The 26,697-nt window shown below is 45.2% G+C and overlaps 1 protein-coding gene across 5 annotated transcripts in view; it reads left to right on the plus strand.

Moving 5' to 3' along the window:
* The window catches only part of grid2ipb (glutamate receptor, ionotropic, delta 2 (Grid2) interacting protein, b), a 71,976-nt gene that overhangs the window by 21,329 nt on the left and 23,950 nt on the right, over positions 1-26,697 (plus strand). For 4 of the 5 annotated variants that reach the window (XM_069180910.1, XM_069180909.1, XM_069180911.1 and 1 more), the window contains 2 exons: positions 22,589-22,855; positions 25,711-25,796. In XM_069180910.1, the coding sequence (XP_069037011.1) occupies positions 22,589-22,855; positions 25,711-25,796 (353 nt within the window). Of the gene's footprint in view, positions 1-9,002; positions 9,573-22,588; positions 22,856-25,710; positions 25,797-26,697 lie in introns of those variants that run through there. The other variant, XM_069180912.1, reaches the window with a different exon arrangement.

Genomic DNA, 26,697 nt, shown 5'->3' on the forward strand with positions numbered 1-26,697 from the left:
ACAGCAATAGAGGGTTTTGTTAGTAACGGTATCTGTGATCTTTGAGTTTCGACTTGCTTGCAGACAGCTCCCGGAGCTTGCATGCAGAATGTGTCTTTAATGACCTGCAAATTCTCTGCTCTGCGGTGTCTGTGATGAGAATGTGTCCTTCCCCAGATTTTTATGCTTTATCTCTCCTGACATATCCCTTGTGCCCTGCAATGTTGCAGTGTGAAATATAAAAGACGCTGTTTCATAATTAGATACGATAGATTTGGTAAAATACAGTATGAAATATGTGTACACACAAATAGCACTCTCCCTAGATTTGCAATTTCCATGTGGTTTTTCCATTTTTGAGCAATAGTTTGTTTTCTATATTCATTCTTGTGCTTGTACAGTATATATTAATCTCCCATATGATGTTGTTATGGTATGCAGGGTAGACCAAGGAGTACTGATTTTTTTAGCGCTTCTCTATCTTCAGATACTGTAGGATTTGTACAGATGCTTTAGTATTTTTTCTATTCTCTTATCTTCTTATCAATCCTTGCTGTGGAAACTTGTTAACCTGTGGCAACACTGCTATTCACTTGGTTTAGTGTTGGGTGTGGATTTGAGCAGGATGGAGGTCTTACAAGGCTGATAGGGGATGTTGTTTTAGAAATGCTCTTTGTAAGAGGTAAATCCACAGATGTTCTCGCATAGAAACATGTTAAGAGGCTGGATCCTTCATAGAAATTTGATTCAGAAAATAAGTAAACCCGTGATTTTTCAGTGGTTTGGTTCTGCAGATCTCTGACTTTTGTTAACTTTTTATCTACCGACTCCCTGATGTTGGAAAGACTCCCCAACATGGGAGAGGGGTGTTTTGTATTGCCGATAGCAGCGGGGTTGATGTTGGGTAAAAAATAATCTTTGAAGTGGATATCCCCTGGATAAGAGATACAAAAGGGCTGATTTGATTGCCATGAAAAAAGAAACAAAATCGCACATGTGCTGTTTGGAGAGAAATTTGACAAAGATGCGGGTGCCGGTGCTTTTGATTAAAGAGTCGAGCTTTTTCCTGCTCAGGTCTTTATATGAATCCGACTTAGATAGATAGATAAGACTTTATTGATCCTGTAGGGAAATTGATGTGTTACGGCAGTCCAGCCCAAGACAAGCAAAAACAGACATCAGAATAGTTATAAAACTAAAGACAACAAAATAAATAAATAAAAAATACATAGTTGTGCGCAAAATGTGATGATTATAGTCACTGTAAAAACTATAAAATATGTGCAAAATGTGCATAGGTTTATACAGACTGATTGTCCAAAAAGTACAATGGAGCAACATGCTGTCCATAGACAAGCAGATGGAGGGCTAACAGTCCTAGCCTAGGGCAGCGTTATACACCCTGACAGCCGGGAGGAAAGACCTGCGGAAACGTTCCCTTGAACACTGTAGCTGGAGCAGTCTGGTGCTAAAAGTGCTCTGCTGCCCCGTAACAGTCCCATGAAGCGGATGAGAGGCGTTGTTCATGATAATCATCTCCTCCAGACAGGCACAGTTCCATTGTCTCTCAAAGTGGATACGGGGACGTAATAAAGACGCACTTAAGAAAGAGGAATTATGTGTCCCTAGTTTGTTTGTTTTTGTATTCTTCGCATTTTTTTAAACACTGTTACGATGCTAGCAAACAATGTACTTTTTTAGTTCAAGTAAACTCTATCGTTTTTCTGATTAAAGCTCTATTGTTATTCTTTGTACAGCGTGTCTGTAGATCACAGTGGTGTTTATCTACATTGTGCCTTTAGTGATACATTGTGTCAAGGTACTTTACGATGAGACAACAAAACAATACAGACAGGTATAGATGGGTGCACACAAATTAATACAACAAATCTTGGAGTCTCAGTGTGTGTGACTGGGTTTGACACAGCCTTGCAAGGTGTAACAAAGGCTGGGAAAACATTCCACCGGTTTTCTGATTTTGTAGTGACTTATTGCTAATTTTGGCACCGTAATTCCTGTCTAGGCAGATGTCGATGGTTTAATTACCGTGGCAATGTCAAACAGACCTCTAACTCTTCTGGGAGTAAAACTCCAGCATGTTTCAACAGAAAGCAGCACTTTTAAAAGTTCCAGGGCCTTCATCATTAAAGGAGGTCAAGTTATACGGTGGTTATGTCCAGTGATCTGTGATACTGTGCCTTACTTATCCTACACTAATGAAGGGAAGAAAAGCATATTGGACAATTGGCTTCAATGACCAAAGTATACGAAATACTGACCTCAGTGCTTGTTTGCTTGCTGGCACAGGAGTAGTACAACACAATGTAACACACAATCACGCCCTCACATTGTGAATATTTATTGTGCTCTGTGCACAATTCCAGGTTACAGTTACAGGTCGTGTGCTGCGAAAACAACCTATGTGCCCTGTAACACAAGGCACTGGTACTGGCTGGGAGACTCAGCAGTCCGCTGTATTCAGTGGACAGGTAGATGGATGGATGGATGGACGGACAAGGGGATATGGGGATAGATGATGGGAGGAAGGACAAGGGGAAGGGAGGTTGAACGAGGGGGCAGGAGGATGAGAGGATGGGAGGATGGACAGGGGCATGGATGGGTGGACGAGGGGAAGGGAGGACGGATGAGGGGAAGGGGGGATGGACAGGGGGATGTGAGGATGATGATGAATGGGAGGATGGCGGTGTGGGAAGATGGACAGATGGGTGTGCTTCCTCCTGCTTTGTCTGTTTAGAAATCCACAGCTCTGAAACGGTTCGCCGTGATTGTATGACCATTTAATCCCGATAAATGAAATAACCTTTTCGAACTCTAACCTTCTCGTATTTTTGCCTATGTTTAATACTAACATTCCTCCTACAGATCATATAGGAATTAGAGGTAAACCTCAGAGATAATCTATCCACACACGTCGGACAAGCAGCAGGACTGCAGCGATGTGGTGTGCTTCCTGTGTTCATCTCCTCGCCCTGTTCACAATGCCACCCCCCTTCCGCATGTGTCCACTGCCCCCGCCAGTGCTGATCAGGGCCATCCTCACATGGTGCAATGCTGCTGCCATCTTCAAAGCTGGTAGGCGATTCTAGGCTATATTGTTACTGTCATGGGCGGCACTGACAATACAGTGGACCGGTCTTTAATTGACTGGTCTGGTTCCTATGGATGAGTGCTTTTATGTCCTCAATAGCAACAACAAATAATACTACTGTGAACAAGCCCAGGGGAAATCAAGCCCTCATGTGCTGCTGAGGACTGTGAAAGTGTGTGTGTATATGTTTACACGGCTGTAAAACATTGGCATTATATTTCCACCAGCTACCAAATCTGTTTTTCTGTTCTCGTGCATAACTGCATTGACAAGAAAATGCATACCTGGAGTTAGCACTGCGCCAGTATGTCACTGTGGAGTTACTTTTTGCTGGCGTGTTTTTTCTTACAGATGCCCCTTTGTGTGAGAGCAGTTTAGGAATCATCTTTCCGTAGGCGGGGCTGCGACAGGGGTGTGCCGGAAACGTTTGACGGGCAGCGAGAGATCGGCCGCACTTTCCCCCGTACTAACAAACCCCTGGCTGGAGGTGTGGCGATACTTGTTTCCACCCTGCCTTTGCTTAACCCCGCAATCTGTGTGGCGAGATGTTAATTATGGTAACGATCTCGGCTGTTGTGGCTTCATTAATTCCTGCTGTAATGTGCCGTAAGACACTGTACAAGGATATATTAGGTTTTTTTTTCCATTCCCCTTCTCTTGCATTGCACTGGCATCTTTATCAGCTTGCACTGATTAAATTACCGTTAATTAAGCTTAATTTAATTTAACTGGGGCTTTCAATTCTGGGTGCTTGATATGTCAATGGATAACCCAAAAGGTCTCTGGAGTCTTGCTGATGCCTCGCGCATCAACTTTTACTCCCGTGGAACGAGTTGTAAAAACATAAGAGCTGTTATACTGTAGGTTCTCATCCGACTGTGTCTGAAATGAAGCTTAGGTATCGGCTTTACCAGCATGGCTGTGTAGCTTGTTTCAGGTTCCCCATTGTCTGTGTGCATGACCATATAAAACTGAACTTGAATCTCATCGGCAATGCTCTTGCAACACAATAGGTAAGCTATTACACGTGCAGTTTTCTGGGATTTTGTTTTGGCTTTCGATAGCTTCTAGTTGAGCACAAACTTAAAATCCCCTTGCATTCTAATTCCAGGAGCTTGCAAGAGTAGGGACAGTGGATATCCTGGTCTTCAATTGAGCTGTTCTATAATTTCCATCTACCTTGGTTCCTGCTTGGTTGGCTCACCTCTTAATGGAACAAAAAGCATTGTTTGAGCAGCACAGCTGTGTTCCAGTGCCAAGCTGTCAACAAATTACTTCTGTGGGACCAACGATTTCTCTGCAGCAATATTGTCTTGGAGAGGCCTAATGACAAATGTCGCTGTTCCATGTGAAACGATGGGACTTAATTAGCTTTGCTCTCTTCATCTTCCTCTTATTCCAGAGAAGGGTGTGAACTACTAGGCAGGAATAGCGATTTTAATAATGGGGAGAAAAAATGCCAAGATCAAAGGTGTTTAATAACTGGCATCGTGCAGTTCTTGAAATTTCACTTGTGCTTTGAGTGAAATAGTTTTACAAAAAAAGATGTTTTAAACATCTTTTATTAAATTATCCTTTCTTCTGTGAAATGCAGATATTTAACCTGCTTCGCTTGCTCTTTTAAGTTAGAGCTCCCACTTACAGTAAATCAGTATTTGGTGTGACTCACTGTGTATTAGGTACGATAGTGATACTTCAGAGCATTTCAGCCTTTTCTTGTCAAAAATGGCTTTGAAAGGCAGATATTGCACATACTGTATAATGGTAAAATGCACCCTGGAGAACACAGAGTAAAGTGTATTAAAACACTTTGAATTCATAATAAAGCATAGGAAGGGTGTGTTAAAGTAGGACTATTTTGCAAATTGTGGGAAACCATTGCAAAGCAAAATAATTACACAGTGTTCGTAAACACAGAAACACCTTGGCAATTTGCAATTGTACTTTTAGACAGGGGTCTTAGATAATTGATGTGCATCCTGTAGTTTACAACCTGTCCAGAGATGATTGACTCAGTGGGTGGGCAGATGGGCAGGTGGCTGGGTACAGAGGTCACTGCTCTGGGGGTTGAGATGGAAAAGACACGACTGGCCATTCCAAATTGAGCCTAAATCTTTCAAAAGGACAGTTTTCAAAGCATTCATTTGAAATAATTAACATTTTAGCAGCATGGCACCGCTTGATCCTGGGCTGGATTGATCAGATTGCTGTCTGCTGGATACACACAAACACTCTGAATGACAGCAGGAGAGAGAATAATAAGGGAAATTAAGGGAGCAGGATTAAACAGTATTTAGAGCTTTTTCCTGTTTATCTCCCAGAACGGCTTTCCTCTCACTAGCCGAAACCCCGGGAATCTCAATCACATTTGCTGGAAGTACATTAACCTTCCATAACCCTGTGGTTTGATAGCGACCCCACAGCCCGGCCCTGTCAGCCTCTGAGAAGACTCGGATGGTACAGCTTAAACACCCGACTAGGTGCTCTCTGGCTGCTCTCTGCTGTGCAGCATGACTGGAGTGAAGGGGCCCCAGTTTCATTGCTAGCTGGGTGAACCAAGTCAGGATGGTGCCCGGGCTGGGCAGCATCTGAGTGGGATGCTTCATCACTGCCATGGATCCAAGAGAGACATCCTGGATATAGCTATCGTTTAGGAGGATTTTGCTGGTCTACAGAGAGTACTGACATACAGAGGACATGATGGATGGATTAATACCCTCATTCATTTATTTCCTTTTTTTAATTATATAATGTTAGCATGCCCAAAGGGGTTGGACAGCCAGTTGACCTTGGACCCCTAGAGGTGTTTTTTCTCCTTACTGAGGAGTTTTTGGTTCCTCTCCTCCGTTGTCTTCTATTCTTCTGTTCTGTATTCACAACATGTATGGTTACTTGCGTTGTTAAGCGCCTTGGGGCAACCTTGTTGTGAAAGGCGCTATATAAAAATGAATTGAATTGAATTGAACCAGACAAAGCAGTGGAGTAAGGCTCCCACTTCTGTTTACAGCATTAAGATCAATCATTGACTTGGAGAGCAAAGTCAAGGAAACCCAAGAGGTTCAGGGTGGTTTCACAGAGGTTTAGGCCTCAAGTCAGTTTCCTCTGACTCACAAAATAAAGTCATTCAGTCATAAGCAGGCCTACAGGCCTGAGACGCCCAACGTGCTGGTGCAGTTCTGACGGCTCTTTGATTCGAGGAGGAGACAAGGAACCAGGCAGGGCTGTTTGATAGAGAAGCGAAGTCTGGCATCGGGGTTTCCCTGCCCTTTTGGCAGGGAGCACTATTGACTTTGACACATGGATCAGGGCAGCTGGACAGCATGTAGGATTTGACTCATTCATGCGTTCATGCATTCCAATCTCAGCTCTATGCAGTCCGTGGTCAAGGTGAAGAGCTGAGCTCTTTTAGGTAAAAGGCCCAGACTTAGAATATTAAAGTAATAATTAATAATTCCTTAAATATATATAGCGCTTTTCTGGACACTCCACTCAAAGCACTTTACAGGTAATGGTGCAGCCCCACGTGGATGATGCGACAGCAGCCATAGTGCGCCAGAACGCTCACCACACATCAGCTCTCAGTGGGGAGGAGAGTGATGAAGCCACTTCAGAGATGGGGATTATAAGGAGGCCATGATTGGGAAAGGCCTGGGAAATTGGGAAATTTAGCCAGGACGCCAGGGTTACACCCCTACTCTTTTCGAGAAATACCCTGGGATTTATAATGACCACAGAGAGTCAGGACCTTGGTTTTACATCTTATCTGAAGGACAGCACCTTTTTTTTTTTACAGTATAGTGTCCCCATCACTACACTGGGGCATTAGGACCCACACAGACCGCAGGGTGAGCGCCCCCTGCTGGCCCCACTAACACCTCTTCCAGCAGCAACCTTAGTTTTTCCCAGGAGGTCTCCCATCCAGGTACTGGCCAGGCTCCCACCTGCTGAGCTTCAGTGGGCTGCCAGTGGTGAGTTGCAGGGTGATATGGCTGCTGGCGTGATTGAAGTGTTCCTCTGCACAAGAAAAGCCTCTCTCTCTTTTTGAGGCAAAGGTTTTTGGATTTTAACTGGATGACAGGAATTAGTGTTAGTCTGAAAGGGATTGTTCTGCAGCATGACTCCTATATATGCTCTAAGAGTATCGTACCAACAGCTGGTGGAACTAGAGAGGGATACTGGAACCACAGAACTCTTGAACCCCAGCGAAATGCGTGCTGAGCAGGCCCATGTCTTTCTTTCATCCGAGTGAACTGAGGGGCTCTTCAGTGTGGGCTTCTGTCAGGACGGCTGGTGTGTGGAAAACACAAGGAGTTCAGCGTGACGCTGAGTCGTGGGTGACGTGAAGAGCAATTAATTCGCGTTTAGCACTTGTAAAGATATTGTCGCCATGCCTGCTGCGTTAACACAGCTAAACTTAGCTCCTCCATTCCACCCCCAGCCATCTCCCTGACCCCCCTGAACCTGAATACATTCCAGACCATCTGCTAATCCCAATGGAGACATCTTCCTGCCCATTTACCAAAAAACGACAACATTGAGTTTGATTTGGGATTTTGTTTAAAAAACCCAAAGTCAGATTTCCATTGAATTTTTGCATTTCTTGGAATAAGAGAGTAAGAACACTCCTTTTCCGCACTGCGAGCAAAGAATTTAGGTGGCGCAGTTCCGCTGCTCTACTTGGGTCAGCTCAGACATCTCCATTCTTGTCCTCAGACAGTCAGGTCAGCAGAAGGTTTGGTGCTGCAGGATCTGGGCACGTACGGTAGAGGGGTGGGCCAAATTTGGTTCTGTGCATCCTCCAGGAGAGTGGTTACTGACTTGTGTATATCTCTCCAGATCAGCACCACTGGCTGGGACCAGAGGGTTTCAAGTCAGCCCTGTTTTTAGACTATCTATTCCCTGTTCCTTTTCCCTGCACAAGGAGCATTATCATTGAAAACATTTAATAATCCTGGGGCCATAAAACCGATCACCTCCGTTTTCCTGGTTTTAGGAAGCTCTGTGATTATCCTCTTTAAATTCATCCTGACAGCTCCGACTGTGGAGCGTGGCTGTGCTGCTCTTCATATACCGTACAGTTTAAAATGTGGGCCATTTCCAGCCTCCTTCGGGCAACGGTCCACTCGTTTTTAACCTTGTTTTTTCGGTCTTGAAAAAAGATCTCAGTTTTTCAGTGGTGCTTCTCACCCTCGGAAAGGGTGACGTTCCCATCGCGCAGAGCAAAAATGTCGTTTCGAGATAGAAGCTTCGGGCTCTCCGGCCTTTCGAAGTTTTTAAGTGCAAAACGGAAAAAAAACCACCTGCCAAGAGCAGTGTTCAACCCAAGGGCTGGTCGGACAGGCTGTGATCTGAAAGAATAGCTGAGCTTCATGCGTGGCTTTGGACAATATCCTAATTCGTTTGCTCAAAAGGTTATTTCAGGGAACACTGAGAGCATTTTGACATTTCTATAGCTATATGTGGGCCTGTATATGTGTTTATTTACAGTCCGTATGTACAGTATATACACATCACACTGTATTTAACAGGTGTGACTGCTTTTAGCGCTTTCTCCTAAGTAGGCAATTTCACTTTGTATACCATCTCCTGGCACGTTCAGGGAGCTGTGATCTGCCATCAATCAGTCGGTCTTTCTCATTTTGGAATGATTTTAGCGTTTTGGTCGTCTGTAATTCATCTCGGTGTCGCTGCTGTGGTTTCTTTGCCCTGTTTGGATTTCTTGAATCTTGGCGACATGGCGCTGTCAGGTGAGAGAGCACCTGTCCTTGCGTACCTGTCAGTCCCACTGGGTCCTCGTTCACCTAAGCGGGCTGTTTCGGACCCCTCCTGCGGAAGAACCGGGCTGCCGTTCAAGGGCTGTCTCATTACCAGCCAGGCAGCGGGGGAGCAAACTTGCAGCTTCTTGCCTTCGCAATTCAGGCGGGACTGAGAGCTGCTGCTCTCCTCTTCGTCTTTCTCTCTCGCTCGCTCTCGCTCCCTCTCTCTCTCTTTCCCTGTCCGACTCTCCGAGGCGCCGCAGCCTGCGTTTCGTGTGTCGGGCACCTGTGACAGTCCAGACCCGGCCAGGTGGGCTACCGGGCTGAACCTGGGGGCCGCTGTTCCACCCCCCCGCCACGCCACTCCGTGCGCAGAAGAAGACAAGGAGGAGGCGAAACGAAGAGATTGAAGTCGTGGAGGCTGGAGACCGCAAGAGGAAGGGAGGCAGGAAAAGAGAAAAAAAAGAATTTAACAACTAAAAGGGAGAGACGTTCAAAGACGCCATGAAAGAGAGGAACAAGAGGCAGGGCAGGAATAATGTTCCCGTGAAGAAGCAGTCATAGCCCTCTGACTTACTCTCTGCGGAGGGCTGGCCAACACCGCGTCCCCTCTCGGCGGTGCGGTCTTCGTCGGCTGCGGGCGCAACTGTCCGTCCCCTGGACCTCCAGCTCCACTGTGCTCCGGGAATTCCAATGGGGAAGGACAAGAACTTCTCTCGGCACTTTCGGTAGGACCGAGCTTTCATTCAGACTTTGTTTCTGCTCCCGGCCACAGTATCTTCCAGCCTTGTTTGTTCATTGGGAACTAGAAGGGAATACCTTGTGATTTTGTTTAAGGGCTAGTGTCGGCTCTAGGGCCAGGAAGGGTAAAGGTAATGGTCCAGGGTGTGCTGATTTTATTTCATGTTTCCTTCTCACCGTTGGGGTGTTTTGTGAATGCTTGCTTGCAGGGAGAAGTGCCTGTATAGTCTTCGAGTCTTTTGTTTCGAGAAATAACGGGGGGTCAACCGTGTGTGCTGAAATCGTGAGGATGATCTTGTCAAGAACCCAGGAAAGGAAGGTCTTTGCTACCTGTCCCAGGTGGAGGTGTCTTGTGTGTCAGAGGAGGCAGGAAAGTAAATGAACTCCAGCAGGGTTGAGCTCCTGAAGTTCTTTAGTGTCGTTTTAGCATGGTTCAAGGGGGCCTGTGGGCAGATTTCTAAATGGAAAGTTTGTCTGTGGTTGTGGTGTGAACCTTTTCTTTCTTCTCCCTGGTGGTCCATCGGCCTCTCTGTCCATCTCCGTGCAGAGCTGTTTCCATGAACTCAAACTCCCCGGAGAAACTTTTCTCCCCTTCGAAAGTTTGCTCATCTAATGCACAACAAGCTGGATAATAATATTGCAGGAGAATCATACAGGGCGTTTGGTGTTGTTGTATCACAGAATAAAGATTACTGAGTGAGCAATACACACATCCCGAATATTGTGTCTCAGTACAAATAGAACATAAATATAATAAAATGATTGATGTGAAAGAGGAGAACGATTAGCAATGGGGTATCAAAAGTGAAATTGAGTTTCACAAGAATTCAGCTGGCTGACAAAAAAACAGTTATTTTCTGATTGATATTTTAATAACATTTTGTTTGTCATGCCAGATTGTTTCTGGGTCATCATGTTTTTAATGGTTCTAGCCACATCACTGGGATTTTAAACCAGCTCAGAGGGAGTTGAGAAGACCTTCATCGTCTGTAAGCTGCATTCCTCCCCCTCTTCTTCTCGGCAGTTAATCTCGATGAGCAGTAGGAGGTCGGAATTGCAGAAGTTAAAAAGTGACAGATCAGAGGAACAGTTTGCGTGCGATCCTGACAGTAGCTGCAGTCTGCGTGCTTCCTTTAGTGTTTAGTATATAGGAGCAGAGCAGTGGCTCTGTGGCTCAGGATCTGCACCTGTGGCTGGAAGGTTGTCGGTTCAAATCCTGTGGCCAGCAGAGGAATCCTACTCCGTTGGGGCCCCTGAGCAAGGCCCTTAACCCCAGCTGCTCTAGGGGTGCCCTATAAATGGATGACCCTTTGCGCTCTGACCCCAAGCTTCTCTCCCTGTCTGTGTCTCTCATGGAGAGCAAGCTGGGGTATGTGAAAAGACAAATTTCTAATGCAAGACATTGTATATGGCTAATAAAGTGATCTTATCTTAGTATTTGGACCCATCAGACTTCAGTTTTCTTTGTGCTCTCTTTCTGGATGTACTGTAGGTTCACGTTACTGAGGTCTGTTCCGTAGGAATTGCTGGTAGCAGGTATTGCGTTTAAACGATGTGCTCCATGGGTTTTGTTATGCTAGGACTGATTTAATTCAGATTTAATCAGTAGTGTACATTTTTTCCAGATTTCATACAGTTATCTGATGCTTGTCTAACAGTTTAAGTTGTGGCTTACCTTAGCCCTTCATAGTTTCCCCGGATCTATCTTTGCTGCTCTCACTTTACCATGGTGCTCCATGCTACACTTTTCTTGTAAGTGCAGAAACTGGGTTATTTTCTGACCTCACATTTAGAAACCTAGATCTGTTTTGTTGGGTTTTTTTTTTAACTTGCCTTTGCCTTTTATTTAGGTCTCACAGGATATGCATCAATCTGTGTTGAAATAGACACAAGAAAATATGCCCCTAGAACCCTCTGTTGTATGTTTATTGGAAGGCAGACAGTACGTAACAGTTGCCAAAGTAAATCTGAGGGTTTTTTCGTATCATCCCTTCTGTCTGCTGAAGCTTTCCTGCACTTTTCTTTTGCCTGCATTTACTGCTTTGGAATGAGCGGCTCTTTTTGGGTTGAACTTTTGTACAATGATGTTCATGATGTGTTACATACAGTATTGTATCTGTTTTGAACATACAAATGGTAATTCACATTGAGACAGACAGACACACAGGGAGAGAAGCTTGGGGTCAGAGTGCAGGGTCAGCCATTTATACAGCACCCCTGGAGTAGTTGGGGTTAAGGGCCTTGCTCAGGGGCCTAACAGAGTAGGATTCCTCTGCCGGTCGCAGGATATGAACCAGCAACCTCCCAGCCACAGGTGCAAACCCTTAGCTACCACGCCACCATATTGGTAACAAATTCGGGTTCCAGAGCTTGTGCCCTCACTGCTCCTGGCCCAGTACATCCTTCACCGCATGGACTCATACCCGGGTCTCCAGTGTCGCTCAACAGGGGGTGTTGCTGGCTGTGCTAAAGAATTTCTTCATGTAGCACAACACTGCTTTTTATACAAGAATTGTTGTATATCAATAACTTTAGATGGTAATGCTATAAATGGCACTTTCTGGTGTTACATGCAAGAAGAGCAGAGAACTGAGCAGAAGTGAAAGACATTGGGCATGACTCAGATAATGCATCTCTGCCAGGACAGTTCCTGTCACACAATGGTCTGATATGACAGGACGAGTGCAGGATTCTTCTCCTGTAACCCTTGTTGAGCATGGTGCCAACGTGAATGTGTTCTGTTGTAATTAGGTCTTGCAGAAAATTGGAAGTACACTTTATTAAGGTCTTTTTCCTGTATTTGAGATCTGTCACTCTCTTCTCTTCTGAAAGCTTCGTCCTTGATCTCCCCCCCACAAGTTTATTTTTAGCGCACTTATGATCTCCTTCTAATTAAGGTCACCTCTGAAACTTAATGAGTTTTAAACACAGGGATCGTTTAATTTCGTGTCCTCCCCATTATAAAATAAGTTTCAACTTCTTTTTTCCCCAGGGGACCGCGGCCTGTCAGAGATGCCGATGTTCCCCTTTGTGGGTGACGTGATCAGGGAGGAGTAGGAACCTGAGAGTGTCCACTGATTTCTGATCACCGGGCACTACCAATTTGCTGAACCCAGCAGTGGTTTAGAGCAGGCAGGAATCATCTTGGAATGATTCTGCCTGCTTTCTGAGTTGGTGTTTGTTGGGGTTCGCAGGTTGGTAGAAAGTGACAGGATAAGGTTAATCGGCTACAGGCACTTTTCCTCCCCTCTGTGTTTTGGGACATTTCGGCCCCTTGTTTTGAGTTCCTCCTGGATCTTCAGATATGACTGGCTAATCTGTGCTGTCAGGACAAGAGTCAGCTCGCTGCTGAGCAGTAATGTGGTCACGTTGACGTTGCATGGTGTTCATTGCTCTGTGCGTGGTGTTCATTGCTCTGTGCGTGGTGTTCATTGCTCTGTGCGTGGTGTTCATTGCTCTCTGCGTGGTGTTCATTGCTCTGTGTGTGGTGTTCATTATTCTCTGCATGGTGTTCATTGCTCAGTTCATGATGTTTATTACTTTCTGCATGGTGTTCATTACTCGGTACACAGTGATCATTACTCAGTACACGGTGTTCATTACTTTCTGCATGGTGTTCATTACTCAGGACACGGTGTTCATTACTCAGTACATGGTGTTCATTGCCCATTATGTGCTGCTTCTATGGAAGGGTTATGAAAAGCCACTGGCATTGGACAATATTACTAAAGTACTACTTCCCAAGCTATCCTTAAAGAACTTCATTAACTGTTAGAAGGAAATCCTACATGCCAAATATTACACAACTGAAGAGATGCTTACAGAAACTTGACTTTCTCAGGCACCGTGGTGATGATCACCCTTATGAAGATTTTCCAGGGAAAGCCTGCAGGGTAGTTCCATAGTTTTCCCACATTTTTCCCATTGCCTGTGCTGTGCGTTCATCTTGCTTTGCCCCTTATTTCCCGCATTTTACATCTGGCTTAACCACACCACAGATTTTATCGTGCTATCGTCGTACCCTGCTCTAGTTCTGATCCACATGAGATCACTGTACATGGCGGTAAAGAAATACTATTTTTCTAAAGTATATGAGAAGAGTTTGAGCCATCCTATAAGACAGGGTGCATAGAAGAGAGCTGGACACCCCATTAAGAATGGGACATCTTGGAAGGGTTCTTGTTATTTTGTAGAATCTGAATAGTAGGGTACTGTATAGTGCCCTAGAAAAGCAGACTATTTCTGTGTGTGACGAGGGCTGTGCTAATTTCTTCAGGGCCGACCTTGTGGAACTGTGAGTTTGAGACGTGTTACCAGCAGCTCTGGCCTGGTTTACAGCACTGCTCCAGAACACACTGGTGGAGACAGGGGCAGGCTGGCACAGCTCCCTTCAAGGAGAAGTCATTCCCTGCAAGCTAGCGTAGCACAGTGCTCTTATTTCATCTGAGGCTGCCAATATAATTCCGATAACCCTCAATCTGAAGGCAGATGTCTCATAACATTTACCAGCAGATGTAATTTACCAGTTCCAGCAAGTTCTGTCCTTCTGTTTTTCCCGTGTCTGAAATAAAGAAGGGAGAAATCATTCTCATTTGTAGGGAAACTATACATGACACCTTTCTGTTGTTTTAGTGATGTGTCCAGCAGCTGAAGCATAGGAAAGCTGGTGGCAAACACACTACCTTGAGAGGGCATTAGCACAGGTAGTGTGTTTATTGCTAACCAGTGTGATTGGCCTGAGGGAGTGAGCCCTGTGACCTCTCCAGGCCCTGTAACCTTTGACCCCTCCAAGCCCTGTGGGCCTGTGACATGGCAGTGTGCAGGGTGGCCGGCGTTTGTTTTCACTGTGTGTTAGTGGGTGAAGAAGAGAATCCGTTCAGAGAATCTGTTCAGTAGACCTGCGAGGGATTGTTAGCGAAGGAAATTGTAAGCGAAGGAAAGGCATGATTAGTGCCTGCCCATCGTTTAAAGTAAACCTCTAGCCGGATGTGGCTGTTTTTCTGTTCTGTCTATATAAACAAATACATTAACCCTTCCTGTACCAGATACAGAAACACAGATTTACAGTGATAAGCATGATACTAGCTTCTTAATAGTGTTAATGTAATTCAGTGAATTCCGTAATTGATTATAATTTCAAATTTAGTTAAATACTGCTTATAACAAAATCGCTACTAATGTTTTCTTTATCCGCATAGTATGGTATATTCTAGAAACTAGGTTTTTAAATGCTCTGTTTCCAGTTGCCTGCCTGCCTGCAGTGGTGGCCGCAGTGCCTCCTGGTGGTGGATTGTAAAACATGTAGTCCAGGCGAATTTCCAAACCAGTTTGTTTTACAATCGCTTGCATTTTAACAATCCGTAAAAACTTTGTTTTCATAGTATAATAGTAAAAATCCACAGAGTCTTATTAGCGTATTTAGAACGGTCCAACTCATTCTGTTTATATGCCCTGTTAATCTGTTCTCACCACTCATGGACTTAATTACAGGCCAAGCTTCTCGTTGCTGATACCATTGGGTCATCAACACTCTACTTTAATTCCGGCCTTCTGCTTTGTCCAAGTCTAACAGGAAACACAGATGTTGCTTATGCAGTCAGGAGGCATTCTGGGCTTCTTTACATTTTCATCTCTCAGATGGGTCTCTCCAACCCATCGTGGGGCACTTCTGCTATGTTTGTCAATTTCCATGTGTGTGTGCTGGGGGTCTCTCTATGTGTATGTGCCAGGGGTTTCACCATGTGTGTGTGTATCTATTTATTCACGCAGTGCTGGCCTGCTGCAGTAGTGTGTCACTGTCTAAGTCCTTGTTTGAGTTCTGCCCAAGGAACGCAGGCGTCTCTTCCTAATAATATCCTTCCCTCCCACCTATCGGCTGCTATCCTCCTGTCAGGACCTGAAAAACCACCCATGAGTCTCTTTGACAGTCGCCAACCCCTGTAAATAGTCTCAAGACATTCCTTGTCCCAGTTACCAATGCAAACCTAGGCCGTGCTATATGCCTAATACTGTATGTAGACCAGCTCTGTGCTCTGACCCCAGAGGGGTGGAGATTCATTTTGCAATTGACACGATTTATAAAGGAATATCAAATTAAGAACATGAATCTGCCTCCCACAGTTGGATTTTATGCTGTTGGTTTCTATGGAGACCAAAGTGATCAAAGCACAGTTTTCAAAGCTGTCTCTCCAACTCATCATGGGGCACTTCTGCTGTGTTTGTCAATTTCCATGTGTGTGTGTGTGCCGGGGGGTCTCACCATGTGTGTGTGTGTGTGCCGGGGGGTCTCACCATGTGTGTGTGTGTGCCGGGGGGTCTCAACATGTGTGTGTGTGTGCCGGGGGTCTTACCGTGTGTGTGTGTGTGTGTGTGTGTGTGTGCCGGGGGTCTCACCATGTGTGTGTGTGTGTGCCGGGGGGTCTCAACATGTGTGTGTGTGTGTGCCGGGGATCTTAGCTTGTGTGTGTGCGTGTGCGCGCCAGGGCTCTTATCCTGTGGGGCAGAGGGCCAAGTGTACCAGCATGCGTTGTTTTCACATGACACGTTGGCAATGTTCAGAAACCTTGCATTTTGAGTACTTCTGGTTGTGAGTCTACTGCATGGGGAAAAAGGGAGAATTTTTGCCCATTGTACATTAATGGAAATAATTACTGTTTCTATTTTAGCAGTAGAGTAATGCTGTTTTTTCAGTGTCAGTGAATTCTATTGATGTGCATTACTGAGTGTTAATCACTAATTGTTAATGAGGGTTTTCACAGAATGAACTGTTCCACGGGCAGTGGAACAAATAGTTTTCATTGGAATGGGTGGTAAAGTTGGGATTGGTACGTATGTACTGAGTTTGCACAGAGCCAAACTACAGAGATACAACTGATGTACAGGCTATTAGACTGACCAGAGGGCCTTGTCATTCTGTGTTGGGTCACTTTGCACCATTCCCCATTGTGCTGCATTACAATCTACTGAACCCATAAGTGATGACGTGATCTCTTTACTCTTTCACTTCAAGACATTGGTATTCTCACTCACTGCCTGGGCTGGGACTACAGTTGCTCTTTGGGACTATGCTGTTCCTGAAGAAAAAAACAATCATTTTTTGCCGAGAAATGTTGTATTCCCAATACTATTTGTATTTGTGTTACACTCCTGGAGACCCCCCACAGGGGAGAGAGAGGAAGTGTATGGAGAATCGTCTGACCTCGCCCACCTTAGAGACACTCCCATTTTAATACGTCTCAGGAAGCCCCTCCCCCTGCAGGGCGATCAGCTCTGATTGGAGGAGAGGCGCCGCATGCCTACAGTCACCCAGGAAGGTGCCGGGGTTGCTGTGTAATTCCCGTGCTAATTCCACCCTGTCATCTCAGCCACTTGTTGCCATCTCTTGGGGAATCCCTAGGTCACATTACCTACACTCAAACCCACAATCACAGAGCTCATCCTGGGCTTGCCCTTTACTGGTTGAGCTACTCGTGAGGTCCTCGTCTTCCATTTTTCTTGATCTGTGCCACAGTGGTGCCACGCACTGTGATAGTGCTGTCACTTCACAGCTTCAGGACCTAGGTTCAAATCTGTCTCTGTCTGGAAGTTCCCTGTTCTACTGTCATCAATGTAGGTTTTCTCCTGATTACTCAGGTTTCCTCCCACAGTCCAAAGACGGTTGACATGACACGTTGTCCAGGTTGGCGTCTTAAATCGGGCCTCCATCCCGACTTGCTCCTATAGTCCCACCTTGTGCCCTCTGCCTGCCAGGTTAGGATCTGTCTCGGCACTCTTCTGATGGAGGGGTTACTGAAAACGGAAGGATGAAATCAAGAGTTAACATATTGGAAGACTGAGAGGTTAATGTCAATCACAACCCCTGCGCTTGTGCTGACAGACCCAGACACGGGAGGTTTTCAGTCATTGAGCCCCATCAGGAAAACTGTCAGTCCCAGCGGCCTGGCACAGCGCAGACACGGGAGGCAGCAGCAGGTTTTTATTTTGAGCTCAGGGTGCCGAACAGAGCCGTCTCCCGGCTGGCATGCACTGTGGTGCTTGAATGCAAGGGTTGTCATGGTTACCAGGTTTTCTTTAACAGACGCCACAGGTTTCGGCGGAGAGCGCCACAGCCTCTCAGTAAGCGAGGGGCTCACTCGGTGCGCTTCCTGGGAGATGGAGTGGGGGGTCCGTGGGCGTTCTGCGGTTTATTTTCAGCCACAGTCCCGGCCACGCTGCTATAAAAATAGCTTCCTCTTGTCTGGCCTCGCAGCCTCTTTGAAAGGGCCTGCTGAACAGATCCTGCACCAGAAGGGTTACACACACGTAGGACGAACCTGTCCTGTGCATTGGGGGTGGAACGGCACCTCGCAGATGATCAGCAGACACTGCAGCAGTAGTGACCTGGAGGTCCACTGTCCTGCAGGTCTTACCGTTTATCTCGTCGGTCGTTACAGGTTTGAGAAAAACAGCCAGTTGATTGGGCAATTAGTGAGGGAACCTGACTCCACTGGGTTTTTTGAGGAAAGGGTTTAAGCTTCCAGTAGCGAAACGAAGCAACATTGCTCCTCTGCCACCTCTCTCTTGGCAGAGACTGCAGTGGTTCTCAAAGGTCTTTCACCCCCATGCTGACCAGTTATGCTGGTGGTGTCCAGCTCCAGTCTTCCAGGAGACGTTGAGTTGACGTTTTTCCTTCCCAAATCTTTAGCAACAGGCGTGACAGAGAGGTCAAAAGCAGGCTGGATTCTGGAGTTCCCCAGCCTACAGCAGGTTTTGCTTTCAAGTCCCAAGTCTTCCCTGTAGCTCGAGCTCTTCCTTGCATGCGCATCTTATGTTTTAATGAACTTGTTTGGCCGTGATTTAATTACGAAAACGTGCCGCTGGTGCTCCAACTTCTCTGATCTTCTTGCCAGTGTTAGTCTGTATGATCCTCACATGACTGTGCTAATGCACATTGATGAGTACATGGAAGGAAAGAATCTGTTGGAATCTGGGATCATTGAGGAAAAGATTTCCGTGCTGGTTTTTTTTCCCATCTTCAGGCGAGGTTAGGGGTTTTCTAGAGAAAATAAGGTGCAACATCTACCTAGCAGACGCAGTAGTAGTATGAATAGGCAGTCCCATGCCTCAAATAGTATTCTTTAAGTTAAGTCAGACTCGGTGGTGGTGTTGGAGGGAGCTCCCAACATACTTCATGAGAACAGCACCTCAGGAACAGAAGCTTGCCTGAGATTCATTTATTGCAAGTATTACCACCAGCTTACCGAAACATTCTGAGGTCACTTAAATGTTAAGTCATTTTTTTAAAGAGGTAAGGTGCAGTTAATCAAAGTGATGCTGCTGTCACCACATTCTGAAGTGTTTCGACAGATCAGAGGCCCGTACTGGCAGTTGAGTGGGCTGGCTGGTGTGTCTAAGGGGGATACTGTAGGTATGAAGAGCTTTGTGGTGGCTCTTCAAGCGCTTGTTTTTAACACCAGCAGTGTGGGTCGTGCTCTTCAGGAGAGCAATCCCGAAGCTTCGACGATTCCAGCACCACAAAAGTGGAAAGTCAACCTGCTGGCTGCTGAATGAAGCACGATGTCTGACAGGCTGATGACTCTCGGCTCTGGCCGAGCGATCAATCCACTGCGTGTTTCAGATGAATTACTTGGCTCTGTGAATCACATTTTGTAAGAGTCAGAGACGCCTAAAATACTGAGGTACACTATCATACCTAGAGGCTGAGTGGGAGAACAATGTTATTTTGTTTTTACTGCAAACCCTAGATTGACAGGTAACTGTTATAATGTTTAACATATACCTAACATAACATATAACTAACGGATATTATAACATACTGCATATTCAGATCATGAAATGTAGAGACTCTACGCAGTATGTTCCTCTATTAGTGAAGCTGTACAACTACTGAGGATTTGTGTCTGCCCTGATAAATGACCTAAGGGCACTTACATTTAAAGAACAATTGGTTTCAGTGAACACAATTTCTTTTTCAAATGTTTTGTCAAGATTTAGAAACGGGTCACAGAAAGGAGGTCTCTATTCTTGCTTCTGGAGGGCCAGGGCAGGTGTGTCTAAAGGGTTTCAGTCCAGCTGGGCTCTTAATGACCTCAAACAGCTCATTGTTGGCTAGACTGGACCAGTTTCACAGCATCTCCCAGCTCTTCAGAAAACCTGCAGGACTCACCAGGACCAGGACTGGAGATGCCATCTGCAGAATGAAGCAGAGAATAATATCGGAGGGTTTGTCCCATTATGGAAGATGTCTCATTAGGACTCATGGAGGTCCTAAATGTTGTCTTTGTACTGGTAAAGTTGTGAACCTGGGGAGAGTGTGCATTTTGCATTATTTAACATTGCTGCTTAAATTTGTGGAAAGATAAGACCTTTAGATTCATCTTAAGAAAGTAAGTGTCTGTTCTTGAATATACTATCCCCCCTTAGATCAGAGAATTATCAGGGAGCATGCATGCCTTCCACAACTGTAAGAACTTCCTAATAAAGGAAGATCACATTGGAATGCCATTATACTTAGACATCATTGTCCTTACATATTACAAAAGAGGAGAGTTATCTGCTCTATGGATGGAGAGCTTACCAAGGGCTTACAATAAAGACGAATTAACAGGTTTGTAGTATTTCCAGCACTTTGAACCACCCTGCTAATTACTAGAGATCAGTAGCTGATTAAGATGGATTTGTCTTCAGTTAAAATTAACTTCCACCCTATTCTTGGGGGCATATATATATATATAAAACAGCAGAAAATGCTTCCTGTCCTATACGACATGGATGTGCGTTTCAGCTCTCATTGAAAAGAAACAGCCATTTTTCTCGGAACATAACAACAAGAGAGCAAAGAAACAACAAAATCCAACATCTATTTTTTCCCCGTGGAATTTGTGTTTTGTTCTTCCATCCAATCCCGTCATTCTGGGAAAGTTTATTTTATTTATTTCTGGGAAGAAGTCTATCCAGGAAGCACTGGGCACAGTACTCTGGGCAGGGCACCAGCCCCTTGCAGAGGACACAAGTGTACAAGCGCATAGGGGATGATTTAGAGATGGCACTTTAACTGAAGCAAAGTGTTAAGAACATGCAATCTCCATACAGACATTCCCCCGGGGCCGAAATCAATATAAGAGCTGTGAGGCAGCAGCTCTCTCCTGTTCCTTTTAGAATAAATATACATCCAGATGGAGATGTACAGTAATGCAATATCTTGTGGCTTCATTCAATCACCATTGATCATTCCCTCCGCACAGACTACAGTGGGTGTTCTGCTTATCAGGTCAGTGCTAATTCAGCTCACTTCAGAGGGCTCTGTCTCCAATTTCAAATTTCACCAGACGCAGAGACATGTTAGGCTTCCTTTGGTTCTCTAATCCAAAAATCAAAGAGAAAGCATTGAATATTAACAAACTGTCAAAAGCTGAAGGCAAAGATACAGATGAATGACTTTGACATCCTTCTGAAATAAGGATGAATTTTCACACACCGGTGAAATTGTATATACTTAAAACCAATCGTGTTATATACGAGCACTTGCAATAGGTATATATGAATATGAATTCATGTATATTTAAAACAAGAATAATATTGAGCTTTGCTCCCTAGCAAATAATAAATGAATACTGTCACATGGGGAAAATGACTACTGTAGCACAGCACCTAAGACTCTTGGTATCCTTTTGTTTCAAAGCAAATTGTCCAGATTTCTGTTGTAAGATCCTCCAGTGAAAATCTTTGTTGAGTTCCCTACTGGTTAACCAATAGTTAATGCATTTTATAGTACGCTTTGGTGTTGAGAAGAGAATTTAGCGAAGTAAGGTTTGTGCACAGCAGTTGGATCAAAGAAACGTTATGTCAAATCTGTCTTCTACAGGCTGGGCTAGAGAATAATTGGTTCGATTCCAACTGTAGTTAAATTAAAGACTGATTTCGGTGTTCTGAGGCAGCTGGGCAGACCTGTTTAACGGCGCGATTTCCACCTCTTTCCTAAGGCATGAAACAATTTCCCCCTGCATGTCTTTCGGGGTGGCGACCGCCTCTGGCTCGCTGCTGTGTGTTATCGTTGGCGCCAAACTTTGCTGAGGTTTCCCTGGGGTTGAAAGGTGGAATAACAACACAAGCACTGCACCGAAGAAGGAAACTCTGACAAAACTGTCATTTTACTTTGTTTTCGAGCCTTCTATGCTGTGAGAAAAGGGTGGGTTTGCTTTTGGATGGCTGCCTTTACTCTGTACTGTATATAGCGAGCTGTTTGCTGCAGAGAGTGAGAGAGAGAAAGAGGGGGAGAGAGAGAGACGGAGGCTGTGGAGGTGGCACAGTAATGATATGATCTAACACCTGTATTGTCTCTGCGCTCCGGCATTTCACACCTAGCCCAAGCCCTGGTACAGTATATCAGGCAGACACAGCTCCCTGTGTGTCAACTTGCCACTAGGGCACCAGCTATCTCTTAAGGCAACCTTCAATTCCTGAGGGACCAATTCTGTGTTTTCTCTCTCTTTTAACTCCTCTGGTATTTTCTCCTGGGATTACAGAGCAAAGCAGGAGGGAGGGAAAAAAAAAGATCTCATCCTTTTCATTCACTTCTGATGTGCTCAGCGATTTCTCTGTCTGTTCGGGATCAAGGGGATGCTGTCGTTTTTCTCCGGAATCGTTTTTTACTGCAACGGGTTAAATGTGGCTGATTCGCCTTGCTCTGCTGTATACTCGGGATGAGTTCAGGCGCGAAGCTCTAGCACAGAACGTTCTGGTCCTGCTGGAAAGAAATCCTTCTGCTTCGGGAAGGGTGTTCTCGTTTTACAAAGCAGTTTCAGGACTGCTGGCGCTGCTGGGCGGTAGTCTTTTGCCACCACTGTTGAAGTTATTTGGATTTTGTCCTGTGGGATTTCTTTGGAAGTTTTCCACGTGTGTTGTGTCCCGACACAGGGAGATGGGGTTAACTGCAACGGGTATTATCCAGTAATCTCTGGGCTGGGCCCGCTGATGCCCGGTCTCGCCCCGCCATGTTTGTCAGGATCTTCATCCCCAAGAAGCACCGGCAGCGCTTCAACGAGGTGGTGTCCCAGAGCCTGATCAGCCGCCTGCGCCGGGGGAAGAGCCTGACGGAGACCGCCCAGGGCCGCCTGCGCCGCAGCCGGAGCGAGGACCACCACGAGAGGCTGCTGGTGTCCACCCGGGCCAGCTCTGTGCCGCGGGCCGGGGAGGACAGCTCGGCGCCCAGGGGCCTGAGGAAGAGCACCTCCCTGGTTGCCGGGCACTCCGGCGCCGGCGGCAACCGTAGGTAAGGACCTGTCCACATCCCGGATTGGCCGACGGGCCAGGGGGCGTGGCCATTGCTCTTGTCTGAGTCCTGCTTCATTAATATGCTACCATGACATTCTTAACTGAGGAAGGAATGATTTCATTCATTATTTGGAATGTTTTTCTTTTTAATTTTCAACTGTCCACTTTTGTTTGGATTTTTATTCTGAAGGTATTACACCTCTGTAGCTGCATTCCTGTATAACATCTAGATAAACTGTTAATTGTGCCCGGTTAAACGATGATTTCAATTGCTTAATTGCAAAGAGGATTGATAACTCAGAAGCAGAGTTTAGTGTGACGTCCCTCTTGTAGAATGTGGGGTGTCAGAACATCGACACTCCTAAGGGATATAAAGAAATCTCATTTCCAAGTCAGAAACTGTTTGAGGGCTTATAAAAATGTAATATACTGTATATATTGGACATATTTAGTCTTATAATAGTGAGAAAGGAGATTTGGAGCTTTCAAAAACATTAGGAATTGGCACAAGATGGTTTTGCTTTATTGTGGTTCTTTTGAAGATCAGCAGTCCTGTGAAGAGTGTCCTGCACAGAGTTTACCCCACTGAGGACTGAACACCCATCTCGTTAACAGTTGGCGAAATCCGTGATGCTTATCCTGTAAAAGGACGTGCAAACGTGAAATCGGGCAGAGTGATGTGTATGTTGCTCCAATCGTATCGCATGTGCACTGCGCAATTTGTGAGTTAGTTAGCCTTTGCACAGCTGGTGAGCATAGCTTGATCCCTAAAGCTCTGCAATCAGAAAACTGCTGTTTGTGCTCCAGCACCACGGACTTCCAAATTACTTGTCAATACAGGGACTGCAGGCAAAACGCCTTAAGGGAATCATGAGTCTTGTTAATGATCTCTAGCTTACTGGCGGGGACTGAGAGTCTGTCACTGTATTTTGCTATTGCAGGGTGAATTGCCTTCTCTTTTTTTAAAATGCCGTGGCATTTTCCGGTGACTGGTTATTGATAAGTGCTTGATAAGTTCACTGTGCAGTGCTGTGAGTGACTTCAGATTCTTTACTATAAATTGTCCTGAATGCCAAAGGCAACACAGATGTTAAGATCTAAAACTATAGTGCCCCCCCAAAAAGCCTTCAGAGATCATTTTAAAGAGCTAATTAACCCTGTTTCATTCACTCTTTAAAGACATTTTCCCATTGCAAACAGAAATCAGCTGAAAGCCAGCTTAGGGAAAGGGGTGTTTAATTACCTGAAACCTGTTATTGCACTCAGCTGAATCTCACTAGTGAGGAGATCACTCCAGGGTGCATCTCCATTAGCACACAGCTGGAGGTAGAGCTTTGGGGAAATTACATAGTTTTCTTCCTTATCTCAGTGTTTATCTGTTTCAGCATGCTGCACAGTAAAACAGCTGGGCTTTTTTTGAGTCTTTTTTTTATTTTTCTCACAGTTTCAAATTTTCATCCTCACTTTTCCTCGGCCTTGTGGAAAAGAAAACAAACCGAAATGCAGGAAAAGGATTTAAAGCCTTCCCTTTCGTACTGCTTACATAACAGGACTCGGGTGGTGTTGTCCCTGGAAGTTGCCATGGCAACTGCACAACTGACACTTTTCCTTTAATGGGGAAGATGCGCCAGAGGATCACCCAGAGAAAACAGTGGGTTAATCCTAAACAAAAACAACTTAGACAAACAGGGTGATATATTGCACTGTCTTTCCTCCACCTATGCTCATATTGTGGAAAACTGCATGTTCTTTTTTTATCCACAACTTCAGAGACAGGCAGCAAATGAGGTATTCAGAAACGGCTAAAAATACCTTGGGCTGTTCGGAAAAATCTTCACAATTAGACAACATCGTTTGGCGCATGGTGGTGCACAATCTATCGCCTCCAAGGACAGTCTGTTAAGATTCACTTCTACAGAAATGAGAGGATGCTGGATTCTGGGGCCTTGTTTTAAGGCACCAGGCATCCCAGAATTCACTGTGGAAGGGGTCAAAGTGCAGTGTGAGAGCAAGAAGGTGAAGAAAGAGCTTCCTCCCAACAGCAGCCATATTGATGAAGCCCCCTCAGATATTGCCAAAGCAGAAGTGATCACAGCCTCTTGGTGCCATGCATGTTGTATGATAAAGTCCTATTCCCAACAGCTGTGCATTATTGTGATTTATGCATGCTGCTGGTTAGATCAGCGTGACACAGCCCTCTGTCCTTTTTTTGGACTGCATAATGTGTGAGTTAGTCTTTCAGCTCTGATCTGTGGGCAGAGCGGTGGCTCTGTGGCTAAGGATCTGCACCTGTGGCTGGAAGGTTGCCGGTTCAAATCCTGTGGTGGGCAGAGGAATCCTATTCCCTTGGGCCCCTGAGCAAGGCCCTTAACCCCAACTGCTCCAGGGGTGCTGTACAATGGCAGACCCTGCGCTCTGACCCCAAGCTTCTCCCTGTCCGTGTCTCCATGGAGAAAAGCTGGGGTATGCGAAAAGACGAATTCCTAATGCAAGAAATTGTATAGGGCTAATAAAGCAACATTGTTATTATTATTATGAACTGTGTGGCTACAGTACGTGTCCACGTTCACTCCCTTGAGCATTAGAAAGTCTAATTTAAAACCTCTAATTTCACTCTCAGCATCCCATAATTACTACCTGGTGACAGGATATAGACAATTCTAATTGTAATATCTCCACTGCACTCTGTTTCTTCAGTTCCGATCTGGAAAATACATAATGATAGGTGTTACAAGAATGGGTCGCGCTCCTGTTTTCTCAAAGTGATTTGTGTGTTAGTCATGTAATAGAGCCACAGCCACAATCTAGTTACATGCTGTGGACCGTCTCCAATCTCTTCTTTTTCCATTGCAGGACAGTGCGTGTGTACAAAGGGAATAAGAGTTTCGGATTCACTCTGCGCGGTCATGCCCCAGTGTGGATCGACTCGGTCATTCCAGGTAAGATGCGGTTCTGGGACCGACACAGCATGGGGTTCGGTATCATTTATCAGTGTCTACGTAAGCACAAAAGGTTTGAGCAGGTAAGCAGTGAGCGTTTGACTGCAGAGGGACAAGCAGAGGTTTAATTCCAGGCTGAAAAGCAGAAAGAAGAAACGTGATGTTTCAGCTGTTGAGGAAGACCAACCTGGAGAAGACTCGGCAGCCGAAACGTCGTGTTTCTTCTTTCTACTTTTCAATGTGGAAGTAGCCCATAACAGAAATCTTCTCTTGCCGAGCAAAGGGATTCACCTGTGCAGAATCATGGAAACAAAGCCTGGGTTTTACTGTACATCTCAAGTCAGGGCTTGAACAGAGAACTTCCTGAATCCTTCTGTCTTGAACTACATACATGTATATATATATGTTGTCGTGGAATTTTATCAAAGAAGAGCCAGGAGAGGTGTTCTCATTCACTCAGTAAGGTCTTTATTCATATTGCAATGTGGGAAAAAGCTATCACTGGTCTGTGCAGAGAAGTGAAAGCTGATTCAAAAGCAAGCAGGGAGAGCCCTTGTTTTATATCTTTTTTTAAGCTGATGCAGCACTTCAAGGACAGGCGAAGCAGTAATTTCCCATTCCTTATAGGTTTTTGCTTTAAGCAGAGAAGAGCAGTTATTCAGATAGTTTCTCATACTCCCTTCTTCAAGCAGCAGAGATAAACGTTATTAAAACATCCCGTGCCCTTGACGAGCTGGGTGCTATCACCAGCTGCTTCTGCAGCACAGCAAACAGCATTTTTAGGATAAAACACTTTTTCTCGGTAACTTTCCATTGCAATGTGATATACAGTGCATGCATCTACATGTACTGTATATAATACAGTAAATGATATACACTATATGATAACTGTATGTGGTAT

This window comes from Lepisosteus oculatus, chromosome 19 (assembly GCF_040954835.1).
Source record: "Lepisosteus oculatus isolate fLepOcu1 chromosome 19, fLepOcu1.hap2, whole genome shotgun sequence".
Lineage (NCBI taxonomy): Eukaryota > Metazoa > Chordata > Actinopteri > Semionotiformes > Lepisosteidae > Lepisosteus > Lepisosteus oculatus.